The following is a 17,716-nucleotide window of genomic DNA, read 5'->3' on the forward strand; positions in this document are numbered from 1 at the left end:
ATCCTCACCGTTTTGTGAGTTATTATGAGAATCAAGTAGGAGGCGCTCTCCCCGGTTTTTACGGGGCGCCTGTTATGTACGGGAGAGGAATCGGTTCGATTTTTTCTAAAATATTTCGTTTTGTATCGCCGTTGATGAAAAAGGATTTGCCATTGCTAAGCCTCATCTTAAATCAGCCGCAAAAACATTGCCTCGGAGGTGATAGGCCACGCTGTTAGTAGAATAGGGGTCGATCGGACAACGGGCTCAAGAAGGATCCGCGGTATGATGGTTTTAGCCAGACGACTGAGGAAGAGACCTCCGGGCAGCGAGTAAAAGTGCGTAGGTCAAAAAGAGAAAATCAGTAGGGAGAAGTAAGTCCAAAGGAAAGCACGCTGTTGCGAGCTCCGGAGATATATTCTAGAAAACAAATATGGCGCTTTTACATCACAAATCAGCCGAATGCACTATGGGTGAGCTGGATTTATTTTCAGCACCTATGACGCAACTGTCTATCGATGAAAAGCTCTACACAGAAGTCCTGCCTTTGGCATCCATTACCGACGGAGGTCCTATTGAATTTTTATCCCGGAGATGGGGAAAAATACATGGATCTGAATGATACTTTGATTCATCTTCGTGAAAATTACCGACGCTGACGGCTCAAACCTAGCCGCCGCCGCGCCGCGTAGGCCTCATCAATTATCCTCTGAACACAATTTTTAACCAATGCGACGTTATTCTGGGGGATAGGTTAATTTCACAATCCAGCGCAACTCACCCTTACAGAGCGATGATAGAGACCCTCCTCAACTATTCAGACGATACGCTGAAAAGTCAGTTCACTGCAGGGCTATTTTACAAAGACACGGCCGGTGCTATGGACTCTATAGTACCAAATAACGGGCCGAACAGGGGATTAAATCAGAGAGCCCGGTTTACCTCAGAATCTAAAGAACTTCACCTACTAGGTCCTCTTCACGCAGACATATTTTTCTGCGAGAGGCTTCTCTTGAACTCTGTGGATTTGAGAATTAAGCTGACCAGAGCTAATGACGCCTTCTGTCTCATGGGCAACGCCGCCAGCACTTTCCGTTTAAAAATACTGGGGCCTCGTTGTTTGTCAAGAAAGTCACTGTTTCCCCGCAGTGCGTTTAGGCCACGCGTCAGCTTTAATGAGGGGCAACGCTCTTTACCCATTATCACGCGTGAACGTAAAAACCTACTCCATCCCAGAGAATTCCAGAATATGTAACCAGGAAAATCTGTTCCTGGGGACGATGCCTAAATATCTAGTGATAGCCATGGTGAACCATGAAGCCTTCACAGGAAAAAGAGATCTGTCACCCTTCAATTTTATTCACAACAACGTTGAATACATGGCTCTGTGTCAGGACGGGAGACAGGTGCCCGCCAAAGCTTTCCAACCTCAATTTAATCAGGGTTATCTGTCAGAGAGTTTTATAATATGTTTACCGCTACGGGAGACACTTGAAAGATTTACCTCTAAGCATCGACAGGGAGGAATTTCAGCAGGGCTACTCTTTGTTTGTTTTTAATCTCAACGCCTGCGAAGATGCTGATGCATTGTCGCATGCGTTTCCAACGGAAGTTTAAGACTGGAAATGAGATTCAGAGAGCCGCTGCCCCATACTACCACTCTCATCGTTTATGCTTGTTACGAGTCTATTTTGGAGATTAATTCCAAACGACAGGTGCTTGTGGACTATTACTGAGACAATATGAACAATCACCAATTGGACGGGTTACTACGTCATTTACTAGGAGATGCTTTTTGCGGAGTGTGGGCCGCTGATCAGTTACCTTTACTGCGTCAGTCCTTTAGATTTCCAGCCTTTTTTATAGTCAACACACACCCTGCACACGAACCAGGAGAGCACTGGCTGGCCCTCACTCTTGAGGAAGGCAAAAAAGGCAGCTTTTTTGATTCTTTCGGATTCTCCCGGATTTTTCACATTATCCTAAAAGCATCTTGCAATTTTTAGAAAACCGTTGCGAATCTATTTTATACCACAACAGTCAGCTTCAACACGTTCTGTCTACGGTGTGCGGTCAGCATTGTGTTTATTATTTATGCCACAGAGCCTGCGGTTTATCTTTTGAAAATGTGCTGTCTTTGTATCAAGATGATGTGATGAAGAATGATGTTATGGTATCAAAGTTTGTGAAAAATATCAAAGTTGTATGAGGTTGCAAAGAGCCGGATCTTTTCACCACACCGTCTGTTCTTTACAAATGTTTAAAGATTGTTACAACTTTATATAAATAAAGATGGATCTGGAGACTGTTAAATTCGTTTGAATCATTTTTATTCAAATAAAGCCAGCTAGGTGATAAAGGTATATGTTTCTTTCGTTTTCCTGATCTTAACAGCGGAGGTGATGTTTCCATCTCATAGTCCCAGCGTGGTGCCAAGGGCGTCTGTTTTTTTTTCATTCCCTTCTTCAACACTTGGGGTGACCCCTCATAGTCGTCGTCCCAAAGCGGTCCTCCCTTCTGAAGTTTATGATATTGCTCGCGAGCATGGGGGTTACTCATCAAGGATGAAGGGATGTTGAGCTCCCGTAAAGTATTTAGAAACCCCATCCATCCCTTGGGTTCTCTGGATTTTTTATGCGTGACGGAGAGATTTTTAATCAGGTCTAGCATGTGTGAGCCTTTCACAATCTCTCCTTTATGGACAAACTCTCCTGAAGGAGCCCATCCGCTCTTGGTTAATTTCTTCATAATGTACTCTGCATTGTTACGGTAGCGAACAGGCAGGTTTTGCAGCACCTCTCTAGCAGTTTCATCCAGCGTTACTTGCTTGTCTTCTCGCTGATTTTCCTGTTCCCCCGATTCTTGGGCTAGAGTCAAAGTGATCGACGGTCATCTTTCTCATCTTGTTTGAGTAATGTTAGGTATCTTTGCAGCAGAGCGTTGTATTTTTATTTTGTCATGAGCGTTCAAACCCTTTTCATTTAACACATCCCTCATTTTACATCCAAATCATTTTCTGCCGTCGTCTCATCGTTTCCCGGCGCCGGGAGCAGAAGCTACCGACTGACTCAGACGGTTTAGCTGTTGCGCGAAATCAAAAACATCTTTTGACTCATGATTTATCTTCTTCTAATAAGCCCTCCCAGCAACTCTCCAAATATCGGCACCACCGCTGACAGTAAAGGTAAGAGAAAACCTCCAGACTGTTTTCTCAGAGCCTGGTGTTTGGTTTTTAGACTGGTTTTTTTTGGGCTAGCAACTTGATAATTTTCTTTTGTTTTCTGAGTTTTTTATATTGAGCCGATGTCAGGGGAATGTTTCCTTTTAAGAGGTTTAAGGAGAGCTCGCACAGAGACTGCAGAAAGTCAGATGAACAATGGTTGAGAATATCTTTACGTTTCCGAGGCGTGGCGTGACATAAAGCGTAGTAAAGGCGCATTTCTTTTTAAGCGCGCCGACATACTGGATCAGGACTTGGATTTAGGTAGATAGACGACGGGCCACTGATGGGGGAGTATTCCCGTCCTTAGTCTGTAATGTTCTGGGCAGCCGGGTGTGAGATCGACGATTAAATACCCGTGAGGATCTTTGGTAGCATCTTCAAAACTTTCTAATAAAAAGGCTTTTCGTCCGGGAAACATTTGTTGAGCCAATATATTCAACTGTAATCTGTCTCGAGGGTTTTTAAACAGTACCAGATAATTACTGTTTAAACTGATGGTGCGGCTGTGCTTACCTTGATGGAAAAGATTTTGAGTCAGCATCATGACGGACAAGTTCTTGTGATGCCTGTATTGTGTAAAAATTTTGACTACATCGGGATGGTCCGAGGCCTGAAAAATGACATCGTCCCAAAATAATCAAATGATTTTGGTCAGAGGGAAACAGTTTTTCATCATCAAAAGAAGGAGGCAGGCCTTCAACAAATTTAATCTTTTTATTCTTCTTTTGCAGTTCAGCATACAACGGTTGAAACGATGTAAAAATCCATACAATGTTATCAGGCAGTATATCCATCACATGATTACAGTTTTCCAAAACAGACTTTACAAAATAAGTCTTGCCACAGCCACTCGGTCCTGTGACCAGACAAGAGAAAAGGCACTTTCAATCTGGGGTCAAAATCAATTTCTTCGGGTGAAAACATTTTCTCCTCAATAACCAAAAGGCAGTGTATGTCCTAGACTCAGCAGCCGTCTTTTATCATACACAACTCTGAACTTTTTTTGGAATGACGTGTTTTTTAGAAGGAAGCCTTTCTTATCTCGCACAATATTGTGTTGAGGGATTTCAAGGACTCCCCTCTCATCAGAGTTTTGCACATAATCCTGAACCAGGTCTTTAACGCTATCAAAGTTGACAATTTCACAGCATTGGTGCGTCTGCGTAATGCCTTTTATCGTAAAACAACCTTGTTGTTTCGAGTTTGGTAAGCATAACTTTTGGACCCGCCGCCACAAATTCTTTAATGCTATCTCCCCCTAACTCATCCGTCAAATCTCCCAGGTAATTACCCAGCTTGAGCTGCGTCTCTCCCTCTTTTGTGACGTAGATGAGGCTGTCTGTGTCGCAGTAAAGGACTCTATCTTGCAACTGTTCCAAATATCTGTACAAAGTCAGGCGTCCGTAGGCTGTGGTGAAAGCGGCTATAAAAACATTATCTACCTTGTTTGGTAGCGGGATACAGCGGTCTCCGTAAAGACCACTGAACCAAAGCCACTTTGTCACTGACGAAGGAGAAGTAGTTGACTTTATATTTTTCAGAAAACATGAGGTTAAAGAATTCTTCCGGGTCTGTGACTAGTTTGGTTTGTGTTTGGTTGCTTCTCTGCATAAAACTTACCCCAAAAGGAGTTCAGACATAATTTAGACACTTGTCTTTTAGCAGGGTTTGGTCTGATTTTATCCGCCTCCAGCAAAATCCCTGGGTTTGCACGATAATCGCTGATGTACTTTTCTCTGCTTTCCTGATCTGCAGCGTCGGAAGGGTAACCCGAAGCTTCCTGTTTACCTTTCAGAAAAGTGTGCATATAGTCAACAAAAATAGAATCACTGCGTCTATCAAAGTGCCATACCTCAGTTATTTCAGCTATCCGATAGCCCATCTCCAAAGCCTTGTTAAATTCAGGAGTGACCCAGACACCTGTCAACGCCCTGTCATCATCGCTATGCCGACACGGACCCTCCTGCAGATTGAGCTCTGCGCATGCTCGGCAAAGGGTAAACACAAGCTTACCCCCCGTCGTTCTATAGGGCAGGACTGGAAAGTACAACTCTTTCGGTGGGTAGACCCTAGCCCTGATTAGCCCAAAGTAGCTTTGAGGTTCTTGGAAATCTTTATAGATTATTTCAGGGTGCCCGAGAGGATAGGGGAAGTTGGTGTTACAGTACGGATAGAGAGATGTCACATCTACATAAGAGATTGTCTCGTTCGACGCAGCGGTGTGTCTCAACTTTATAGCAGAGGTACGCCCTCCGTACAAAAGCTTCAGCGGGGTGACAACGGTTGTGGAGCCTTATATTGTTTGAGAAACTCCTTCAGCCCGTGATGAGATTTTTCAGCATCGTCCACGTGTGCTCACGCATGATGATGAGTTTTACCTTGTGCGTGGCTTCTAACTCACGTAATTTCTCCTCAGCGCGCGTGTGCAGCTCTCCGAAGGGGCGACCCGTCAGAGGACAGGTGTCGTGCGCTTGATAACAAATTGAACAGCCGTGATAGAAACATCCTAGAAACTCATAGGCATATTTCACCCCAGCGATCTCAGCATACCCGTCTACAAAGAAGCGCCCCAGCTGTTTTTCCCCTTATTTAAAGCATGCTGGATAGGGATGCCGCGGGTGTGTGACAACCACTCTAACCACTGGATACCGGCGTTTGAAAATGTCTTGAACTGACGCCTGTAGTCGTCCGGAGAGGGGATCGCTAATGTTTTAGGTGGTAGAAAGTTTGTCAGAAACACCTTCATGCATGCCGACGCAATGGTCGCACGGCTGAAGGGGTCAACGGCGGTTTCAGAAATGTACTGTTTTCTGAAAAGCATGCAACCCTCAGCGAGAATGTCTACATCATTTTGACAATAGAGGCGAGCCTCTTTCATGAAGTTGAATGTGCCGTGCCGCACCGTCGCATACCAGCTGTAAAAGTCTGTTAGTTGCTCCGTTGTCATGGTTTCAATACCGTAAGCCTGAGGGGGAGGGTACTCGCCTGTATAACTCAAATGGGCCTCTGAGCTGAAACCATGAGGAAAGTACCCCTTTACTTTATCATTGAAACCGAGCGCTTTCGGGAAATTAGCTAAACGCATGGTTAAAAAGGATAGAGAGTCGATGTATCTTTGTTTGTAATCGTTATCGGTGATGCAAATTACTTTTGATCCTTGCATAATCAAAGAGGGCTTTAATCCCTGTTCGACCATGGCTTTGATAACGAGGTAACTGTCAAACCCTTTGGCGTTATGCGCAATAAACACAGCGTTTTTGTACAAAGGACGTCTGAAATGCAGTAGAAACTCTTTGGCACAATCTGCACCCTGAGAGCTCCATGTTTTACCATCTAAGGTTCGTGTACACACTAAAAATGGAACGTGAACGCCGTTCTTGTCAACGTATGTTTCAAAATCATAAAACACCACTTTTTCATTGTGTTTTGTTTCAGGGGGTATCGGTTGGATGTAGCACTGATGAACCTCAGTCTCAGAGTCAGAGGTCAATTTCTCGTCGCAAATTTTACATTTCGCAGTCTGACATTTGTGTTGTTTACCGTTACCGTTTATAGCACAGTAGTACAGCATTGCACATTTGGTACATTTTTTGTACAAAGCACAAGCGCTGGCATATGTTTGACTTCTCGATCTCTCTGTAGGTTCTTTGTGTTTGGCCAAACAGAAAGGCGAGCGACACGTTCTGTTGCATTGGTCACACACAACAGGTTCACACAGCCTCTGTGTGCAACTGGGGTCAAAGCATACGGTGCAACGAGCTTCACAAGTATGGCCTAACACGGTGTTGAAACCTGTAAAGCAGTGCTCACAAACATAAAGGCGAACCTAGAAAGGCTTTGAGATTTTTAACCGCATAGTAGTGATTTTGGAAGAGAAACAAAATCAGGGTTTTACTCCGTCTTGGGCTATTTGTCAAGAATTTGCGGAGAGCTCTGTCTTCCTCGGTTCTGTAAAACACTACAATTGTACAGTCCAACGCGGTTTCAAATTTAGGGATGTCGCTAAAGGATACAGCTGTCTGCTCGTCTAATCCTACATCAATTTGAATCTGTCTACCGCGTTCGAGGGCTTCTCTATCGCTGATATCAGGATCTAACAGATGAGCCAGACAGATGGCAAAACATAGTTGATTCTCTCTGTTGTGGACAACGTACAGAAAACGTTTTTTTTTAATGATTTCACTGTCTAGCATTTTCCCAAGAACTCGTTTCCCCACCCCTAGGGTTCTGGATCACTTCTACAACAAGTTCTAGCTGACCATCGCCATAACGGCCCAGTTAGACTGCACAACACGGAGTAAGAGCCTTTCAAAGTCGGCTAGGCTGGGGAGCTCGTCATTAGACAAGACGACCGAGACGTTACTAGGGAGATTTTCCCCGCGCAGCTCTAACTGTACCGCGTCCTGAGGAGTCACGTATGCTAATGCATTTTGTAGTAACGCATCGGCATGCTGTAGAGCTGTATTGTAAAAAATGCTGTAATCCACTATTCCATCAGCGTTAAGAGGGGGTGGAAAGTTTAACAACTGTCTGATTTGATAATTTGCAAATCGGCCGCCGCACAACGCGTGGTTGTGGGGAAATATGAGCACCTCCCTGCTGCACGGGAGGACTGGGTATGCTGAGATCGATGTAGTTTGGAGGCGTCTGAGGGTCTGATAAAGTGGGACTTTGTTCGAGTTGGACATTATTTATTCTGATTGTTTCATTTGGTGATGATTCATTCTCTAACTGTTCAAGGTTAGCGAGAGCTTGATTTAAAGCAAGGAGTGGATCTACAGGCTGTTCGGAGCTGTTAGATGTAGCGGCTGAGTCGTTTTCATTCAAATCACGTTCAGTTAAATTGTTTTGAAAACCCGACGCATTCTGGAGATTTTGTGCTACTGTGTCTGTTAAACTCTCTAACAAAGCTAATAATGCGTGTTGATCCATGACCTCATACAAATCAAACGCTTTTAAAACCTTAAATCAGCATCATTGCAATTATACAGATGATAAAAATCACAGTCTGAAACAGTTTACAAATTGTCACTTTGTACACCTAACTTCTGACAGAGGAGCCAAAAGGCTCTAGACATCAGCTCCAATTGCTGGTGTGTAGCTCCGCAGCAGCGATGACACCTGGATGGTCTGGACCTGGGTCTGTTTGCTGGAGACAAAAAAGAAAAAGAGAAACAAAAAAGAAAACATTAACTTCATAAACACAGCAACCCCTTAAGGTATGTAAACAAACAGCCAGACCATGTGTGTGTGTGTGTGTGTGTGTGTGTGTGTGTGTGTGTGTGTGTGTGTGTGTGTGTGAGCGAGAGAGTCACAACATGCTGTGAAGCCAAGAGTAAGGACCAAAAACAGCTGTTTAAGAGAGACTGATGAGAATAACAAAAGCAAAAACCCCAGAATTTATAGCATCTTATTCGTAAATTAAAAAAAAACACCAAGATAACACTATAACTCAACCGTCACAGTTAATAGCTTGTAACGACACACAGTCAAATATACCTTATGAAACACCGCTTTTGTAGAAAGTTCGTTTTTAAGCATGGCCTATTTAATTTCACACATACAAAACCTTCCGTGTATGCTTATGATGTAAAATGAGAGAAAAGGAACGTACATTGCTCCCTTCTGGGTAATTATTACATTTATACGGCATGATTGAATCGTCTCACAATGTACTGTAAAACAATTTAAACAGCAAATAGACTTACAACATGCCGATGGAAATCCTTCGCTGGAAGCCCCGCGGGATCTCGGGTAAGGAATCTCAGAACTGGTTCTCCTGCGGTTGCGACCCGATGAGAATCCTGGATCCCTGTCCGCTGGTTGAGGCCTCTCCGCGGTCATCAGCGGTTGATTAGCGGGTGAGACGGACTCCCGGTGAAATGGCGGTTGATCTTCAAAATTCTGATGCGGTATCACATCAGCTGGATCTCTTCCGGTTAACTGGGCAGCTTCTAAAGAATGTATAATGTTTTGACCGTCTGAGGTATGCCCCGTTGCGTCATCCTGTGGCTGTGATGATGGCGATAACCCTTCTTGGAAATATTGGTCCAATTCGCCCCACAGATCTAGCATGAGAAAAAGTTTTTGATAAATATTCTGCGTAAGTTTTAGGTTTTAAAAAACTGGTAAAAAATGTAGCAACTCACCTGGTACTGCCTCTGAAAGCACAGATGAGGAGTCAGTATCAGACGAGGTTTCGGATGTTGAGGTATCAGTTGCTGAATCTGAAAGGTATAATTTATAATCACGGTAGGAAATAAAAGTGTTTTAGATATTTTAGTATTAAAAATACATAATGTAGACCTGTACTTACCAGACTCCTCTGCTTGAAGGTTCACCCCTCCGTTTAGAGTCACTGCAAAGAATGAAAAATTCCCTATGTTTCTGCCTAAAGGTTTAAACGCATAAAATTTAGCTTTAAAGATATAGATAATTTACCGGATGCTTGAGCCATTCTCCGCTGTCAGGTTCAGAAGTTCTATTCTCTCAGATAGATATGGAGGCACAACACAGAGACCTCTCCAAACACACACACATTATCCCTGCTAGATCGGATGCAACTGGTTATATACCTAGTGCTCCTCCAGGTACACAATACTATGTAAATGCATAAATTTCACACTTCCTCCAATCTTCTTGATCTTCACAAGGACGCTGCAATCCATTCTCCAAGTTTTTATTATCCACAGTCACTAGGTAACCCTTATCTTTATAAGTTCCTGTGTGTGTGAAAACAATGCAATGACCAAACAGTCTATACCGACAGGATGCCTGTTCCGGTCTGCCAACACTCATATGCAAACATTCCCATTTCTATCTAAATTACCCCTAATTTACTGCAGGTGCGGGGTGACAGCTAAAGGGTACCGACTCCGGCCTGTCAACACATAACCTCTTGATCTTCTCTGATTCCTGTGTGTGTGTGTGTGTGTGTGTGTGTGTGTGTGTGTGTGTGTGTGTGTGTGTGTGTGTGTGTGTGTGTTTGGTGCAGAGATTAGCCTCTGAGGTTTAACAATTAATTTACTTTCTTGTCATTTGAGATGTTTATTATCCAGAGCTCCAACACGAGGCTTCACACAGATACATACGAATGTACTTTGACATTTGACATCAGGCTCAGTGTTAAAGACACTTATTGTAATTTCCTATTATGATATTGTGAAACTTTAAAGTATAATCTTTTTTAAATATGCCTTAAGACCGTAAAGAGACATTTCTTGATTTGTCTTCATACAATGGGCCCTCAGAAAGAGCTTGAAACATTGATCTTTTAGGGACACAGGATGTATAGCCGATTTCAAACTGTCTTTAGGGCAATAGTATTACAAAGGACAATCTGACGCCCTCATTCCTTGATCTTCACACAATCTGCACAGGAGTTGCAAGAGATGCTGCATGTAGACATTCATCAACAGATATCTGGACATTTATTCAGCTTTAAAACTTTAATCATTTATTTTTTATTTCACATTTTCACAGAATCATCGCCTCAAGCAAGCTCCTCCTAACCTATTTTCCCATTGGCTAACCCTCCCTTTGGTTCACGCAAACTCCGCCTACCCTCCCACATCTTTCCAATTCATTCACACCTCACTCTGCACCGGACAGACAACAGAGAAGGACGTGTCTTTTGCTCCTGAAAGATTAGATTTTACAGATGGTAAATTTGTCAATTATTTTTATACTTTTGATACTATTGATTTCACTTAAATGATTGAATTATTTAATCATATTATTTAATTTCTAGGGTTTTTCATTCCCACGCCTACTTTACTCCCATTCGCTCCTGCTCACCACGCATGCTTCACGCTCATTGGCTCCTGCTAACCACGCCTGCCTCACGCTCATTGGTCCACGCATAAGGCCACACACTTCCGGCATGACGCACTTCCGGCGTGACGCACTTCCGGCGTGACGCACTTCCGGAGGGAGTTCCCGGGGGGGGGGGGGGGGTTAATCAAAGGTCAAAGGTCACCATCCATCATCCATCAATCAAAAAGTGACAGAAAGTATTGTTTATCTCTCTCTGATAGCATCAAAGACCTGGTTCAGGATTGTGTGCAAAACTCTGACGAGAGGGGGGTCCTTGAAATCCCTCAACACCGTATTGTGCGAGATAAGAAAGGCTTCCTTCTAAAAAAGACATCATTCCAAAAAAAGCTCAGAGTTGTATATGATAAGAGACGGCTACTGAGTCTAGGACATACATTGCCATTTGGTTATTGAGGAGAAAATGACTGGACTGAAAGTGCCTTTTTCTTGTCTGCTCACAGGACCGAGTGGCTGTGGCAAGACTTATTTTGTAAAGTCTGTTTTGGAAAACTGTAATCATGTGATGGATATACTTTCTGATAACATTGTATGGATTTTTACATCGTTTCAACCGTTGTATGCTGAACTGCAAAAGAAGAATAAAAAGATTAAATTTGTTGAAGGCCTGCCTCCTTCTTTTGATGATGAAAAACTGTTTCCCTCTGATCAAAATCATTTGATTATTTTGGACGATGTCATTTTTCAGGCCTCTGACCATCCCGATGTAGTCAAAATTTTTACACAATACAGACATCACAAGAACATGTCCGTCATGATGCTGACTCAAAATCTTTTCCATCAAGGTAAACACAGCTGCACCATCAGTTTAAACAGTAATTATCTGGTACTATTTAAAAACCCTCGAGACAGATTACAGTTGAATATATTGGCTTAACAAATGTTTCCCGGACGAAAAGCCTTTTTATTAGAAAGTTTTGAAGATGCTACCAAAGATCCTCACGGGTATTTAATCATCGATCTCACACCCGGCTGCCCAGAACAATACAGACTAAGGACAGGAATACTCCCCCATCAGTGGCCCGTCGTCTATCTACCTAAATCCAAGTCCTGATCCAGCATGACGGCGTGTTTAAAAAGAAATGCGCCTTTACTATGCGCTTTATGTCACGCCACACCTCGGAAACGTAAAGATATTCTCAACCATTGTTCATCTGACTTTCTGCAGTCTCTGTGCGAGCTCTCCTTAAAAAGGAAAAAAGGCGCTTCCTCTTAAAAGGAAACATTGCCCTGACCTCGGATCAATATAAAAAACTCATAAATTATCAGGTTGCTGGCCAATAAAAAAAACAGTCTAAAAACCAAACACCAGGCTCTGAGAAAACAGTCTGGAGGTTTTCTTTTACCTTTGCTGTCAGCTGTGGTACTGAGAGCTGCTGGGAGGGCTTATTAGAAGATAAATCATGAGTCAAAAGATGTTTTTGATTTCGCCGCAACAGCTAAACCGTCTGAATCAGTCAGTAGCTTCTGCTCCCAGCGCCGGGGAAACGATGAGACGTACGGCAGAAAATGATTTGGATGTAAAAATGAGGGATGTGTTAAATGAAAAGGGTTTGAAAGCCCATGATAAAACTAAAAAATACAACGCTTTGCTGCAAAGATACCTAGCATTACTCAAACAAGATGAGAAAGATGACCATCGTATCACTTTGACTCTAACCCAAGAATCAGGGGAACAAGAAAATCAGTGAGAAGACAAACAAGTAACGCTGGATGAAACTGCTAGCGAGGTGCTGCAAAACCTACCTGTTTGCTACCGTAACAATGCAGAGTACATTATGAAGAAATTAACCAAGAGCAGATGGGCTCCTTCTGGAGAGTTTGTCCATAAAGGAGAGATTGTGAAAGGCTCACACCTGCTAGACCCGTTTAAAAATCTCTCCGTCACACATAAAAAATCCAGAGAATACTTTCTAAATACTTTACAGGAGCTCAACATCCCTTCATCCTTGATGAGTAACCCCCGTGCTCGCGAGCAATATCATAAACTTCAAAAGGGAGGACCGCTTTGGGATGACGACGATGAGGGGTCACTCCTAGTGTTGAAGAAGGGGAAAAAACGCCCTTAGCACCGTGTTGGGACTATGAGATGGAAACATCACCTCCGCTGTTAAGATCAGGAAAACGAAAGAAACATATACTTTTATCCCCTAGCTGGCTTTATTTGAATAAAAGATGATTCAAACGAATTTAACAGTCTCCAGATCCTTCTTTATTTATAAGTTGTAACAGACGGTGTGGTGAAAAGATCCGGCTCTTTGCAACCTCATACAACTTTGATATTTTTTCACAAACTTTGATACCATAACATCATTCTTCATCACATCATCTTGATAGAAAGACAGCACATTTTCAAAAGATAGACCGCAGGCTCTGTGGCATAAATAATAAACACAATGCTGACCGCACACCGTAGACAGAACGTGTTGAAGCTGATGGTTGTGGTATAAAATAGATTCACAAAAGAATCAAAAAAGCTGCCTTTTTTGATTCTTTCGGATTCTCCCTGGATTTTTCACATTATCCTAAAAGCATCTTACAATTTTTAGAAAACCGTGTTTTTGAACCAAGGTGAAGCCATCCTTCTCATACACATACAGGTGAAAGGCAAATTGTAACCCAAGGCCGGTGCAGATGTGAGAGCATTGTTTAAGGGCGGCTGTGGCTCAGGAGGTAGAGCAGGTTGTTCACTGATCACAGGGTTGGTGGTTTGATCACCACATGTCAAAGTGTCCTTGGTCAAGACACTGAACCCCAAATTAAACTCCCAGATGGTTGGCCAGCACCCTGCGTGGTAGCCTGCTGCCGTCGGCCTGTAAGTGTGTGTGAATGGGTGAATGAGCTGCAAAAAAAGCACTATAGGCTATACTGTAAATACTGAAGTCTCTGAATGCAATAAGTCCATTGAACCAGATCAGGACCAGAGTCCAGTGTGGTAGCACGTAGGACAGGGTCCATTGCAGTGTAATTGTGAATCCAGTGTCTGCAATTAGTCATGCCTACGAAGGAACGCATCCCTGCCTTTGTGTGGAGGAGGCCTTGCTGATAACAGTTCTTCTACTGTCTGGTGAGAGGAGACAATGTTGATCCTCCAAAATATAGAGCTCCATGTCTCAAAAGGAGAATGGAGTCTGTTTACATGCTTCATCAGAAGCAACATGCTTCCACCAGATCAACAAGGTCAACATGATCTCTCTTTACCACTGACTATCAGGATGCAAAAAAGAAGGCTGAACACAAATCCACTACAATATAGAATTTGGTGATAAAGAGGCCAGAGTGTGATTAACATCAGGCACAAAGGGTGTGATTGGAACAATAATGGCAATAATTGTTTTTAGATAAGAGTATGCTTAACGCCTTTAACTCCTTATTGTGGCCAATTAAACTGTTTTATTTGTTGCAATCCAAGGTTAGGGTTTAAAGTCAATTTATGTTAAAGATAGTTAAAGTCACCAGACCAACATTAATTACTTTCTATTTATTTAATGACATCCAACCAGATTTCCAGTCTGTACAAGAGCCTGAATAAATTGAATTGAATTAACTTAACTGATTTTATTTTTGAGGCCAATACGATACTGATTTTAGGGGAGAACAATTCAACTATTCGAGATATGGAGGTAGATATAGTACATTTCTGAACTGGAATGGGAAAAAAAATTACCTTTTCTATGTGGATTATGCAGTGCATTTGCACCAGTATGACTATACAAAAAGGTACTTAGTTTTGTTGTGCTTTCCCACCTCACATCACTATCATATACATCAGTGTTGTAGACAATGGGATCAGAGCACTTTCTATTCGACAATGTAATTTAAACTACTTTAAACACATTTGGTGTACTGCAAATTCCTTTTACATATAGGCTAACATATATGCCAATACCAATATCCCTCCTCTCCCTCTTTTTCTTAAGCCTTTCCTTTCTGTGCATTGCATTACAATTAGCAGATGATCAAAATGAATAACTGACATGTTTATCATTAGATCTCTCAAATACAAATGAAAAGCCTAGACCTGGACCAAAATACCAGCTACGAGATTATATTATCCATGTTATCTGTGTATCTTTATACTGCAGCAATAAGTGGCCTGTATGTTCCTTTCTGGGTTGAATTCACGTTTCTGGAGATGGTGAAAGTCGGGTCACCGTATTTTCAGTGCATAATGATGCTGATGTCATATTTTGGAGGACAATCATTCACACAATAACAGTGAAGTTGCAACAAACTTTATAGCATAGTAAACCTTGTTTCCATCGTTTTGTTGGTTGCCTGTAATTTATTTTCCTTGAACAATTTTCATTAAATTAAATAACTGAATTCATTAAATTAAAATTATTAATTAAATGGCATGCAATGAAGCAACAATTAAAAAAATGTGAGTAACATAATAGTCTTACGCTGTTTAGCTACATGATGGTTTAAACTGAAAACTCCTCATAATTCTCACTTCAGTAGGCTAACCTATTATTCACATTTCCAGAGAGAAATGTGGAAAATCGAGTTAACAAAAACCGCACACTTGTTTCCTGTCTGCTACAATCAGATTTAACTAAAACACAGCCTTCTCCTCAAAAGCTCTTCACACTCACTCTCCTCTTTTCCACACGTGATTGCACAAAGTGTAAGCCTGTAGCAAATGTAACCAGACTGTCAATTTCACCAATCCTCCAAGAGATTTTGAGGGAGAGTAGCACATTAGGGGCATTAGTGGGGATTCAGACCGAAAACAGCACTGTGTTAAAACAGTGCAGGGGGTTGCGTAAGTGGGGGAGTGTTGTTTTCCACTGCGCCAACAGACTGGCTCCATTCAAATGAATGTGGGGGTCACGTCTTTTCACACAGGGCTCATGCTGGTCTGAATGTGGCCTTAAGGTTTGGTCACTTTACATTTCCATTCAAACAAATTTCCCCACACTCAGTGATGATGTCACAGCTCTGAAAAATAAATATTGATCAGAGCAATCACAAACTATAAATAGTGTAAGAGAGCGACGCTACATGTACTAAAATAATGAGGAAACACACATGGATAACAACTTCTTAATTCCCAAACACAGTGCAGCAGTGTTTCTATTGGCTGGCCAGGCACATTCGCCCAGTCAAAGCTGAACAAAGGTGAACTCTGACATGTGAGTCTGCCAGCTGGAGATTGCACTGAAACAGGAAGCGCATGCTATTCGTCCATTGTATGGTGTTATGGCAATTTTGCAATTCCACTCTGACAAAGAGGAATGAGACGAAATCTCTTACAGTATTGTCACTTTAATAATGCTCAGAGCATGATACACAAGGCAGTTTACTTCTTTTATACCTTGTAATGGTCTTATCTCATGTCTCCTTCTGTTTATGCTCCCCTGCTGCTCTGGGCTCCTGCAAGTCAAGAGTAATTTCAAGAGTTTAATCTGTATTCAAAACAAAAGCAAACATACCTCTCTCTCTAACATCTCTGATTGTTATAATTTAGCAAACCCTCTGCTAGTTCTTCCACATGCCAAGGCTTGACCTTTTTAGTAACATTCGTTCAAGTTCCCCTCCATGCACATTTTAAAGTATAATATTTTGTTTAACATGGTTATCCCACATAAAAAGTAAATCACCACTGCTGTAAGTTAGGTTGACCGGTGCTGGTAAGAGCGCATGGATGTACGTGAGAGAGATATATCCATTTCAGGTTCAGGTTCCTTTGCCGGTGGCATTGTGATTGGCTTTTAAATTTGTGACATCCAAAATCTAGCTTACATGGAGTCCGTTTGAAAGTCAAATTTTAGGGAAGTGTACAGACATCTCCCCCTTCAGTAGAAGAATGTGAAAACACCTCTATAGTGACAAACCTTGCACAGATACAAGTCAGTAAAGTCAAGGTCTGACATTTTAGGGGACTTAAACATAAGAAAAACACATTTTTGAGTGGAGGGGTACTTTAATAACATTCCCACGAGACAAGACCACTTCTTTAAGAGGTACCTTTACACAAGATTCAGAATGACCAAACAACTGGTGCCTCTTCAACCAGCTTGCATTACACCAAGTGAGGTCCAATTACTTGTTGTTTACAGGCTGTGAAGATCTGAGTGTACCAGCAAGTTAAAGTTAATCCGATCACATGACAGATATACGTATGTCAATATTTCCTTCCTTTTCCTTTAACAATAAGCTAACTTAATGTGTTTAGAAAAAAAGGAGAAAACAACATAATTATAAAATGTGTCTCTATAGCATTAACATGTCCCAGAGGAAAGGAAAATTCAAAATAAGATCTCTTCTTTGTCCAGCCTATTTCTCCTAGACATAACTGAGCTCAATTTAACATCAATGAGATTTTGACTATTTTCTCATACTTCTTAAATTCAGCTTCCTCTGATCCTAAGATCTTAAAATACTCTTTTTCTCTCTCACTGCACTGATCTTTATTTGTCTGAAATTATCAGCTCCTGAGATAACAGTAAGATCCAAAAGAAAACCTGGCTTATAAATGAGCCTGCACAATATCAGAAATTTGTCTCAGTGATCAAATGCAAGTCTCACCTCTCAAAGACTACTTTTGCATTCCCTTGCAATATGTTTTGTGTTACCTCGCAGTATTTTGGGTTCCCTTGCAATACTTTTGTGTTACCTCATAATACTTTTCTTCTTCCATTCCTTCTGAGCTGTATGTCTATTTGTAGTGTGAAG

The 17,716-nt window shown here is 41.9% G+C and overlaps 1 protein-coding gene across 1 annotated transcript; it reads right to left on the reverse strand.

Moving 5' to 3' along the window:
• Positions 1-8,220: 8,220 nt before the first annotated feature.
• LOC122874291 lies at positions 8,221-9,905 on the reverse strand. Its single transcript, XM_044191943.1, has 5 exons — positions 9,644-9,905; positions 9,519-9,560; positions 9,352-9,429; positions 8,911-9,270; positions 8,221-8,351 (listed from the first exon to the last, which is right to left on the reverse strand). The coding sequence occupies exons 1-5, from the start codon at positions 9,657-9,659 to the stop codon at positions 8,221-8,223; spliced, it is 627 nt and encodes a 208-aa protein (XP_044047878.1). The 5' UTR covers positions 9,660-9,905.
• Positions 9,906-17,716: the final 7,811 nt, after the last annotated feature.

This window comes from Siniperca chuatsi, linkage group LG4 (genome assembly GCF_020085105.1).
Source record: "Siniperca chuatsi isolate FFG_IHB_CAS linkage group LG4, ASM2008510v1, whole genome shotgun sequence".
NCBI lineage: Eukaryota > Metazoa > Chordata > Actinopteri > Centrarchiformes > Sinipercidae > Siniperca > Siniperca chuatsi.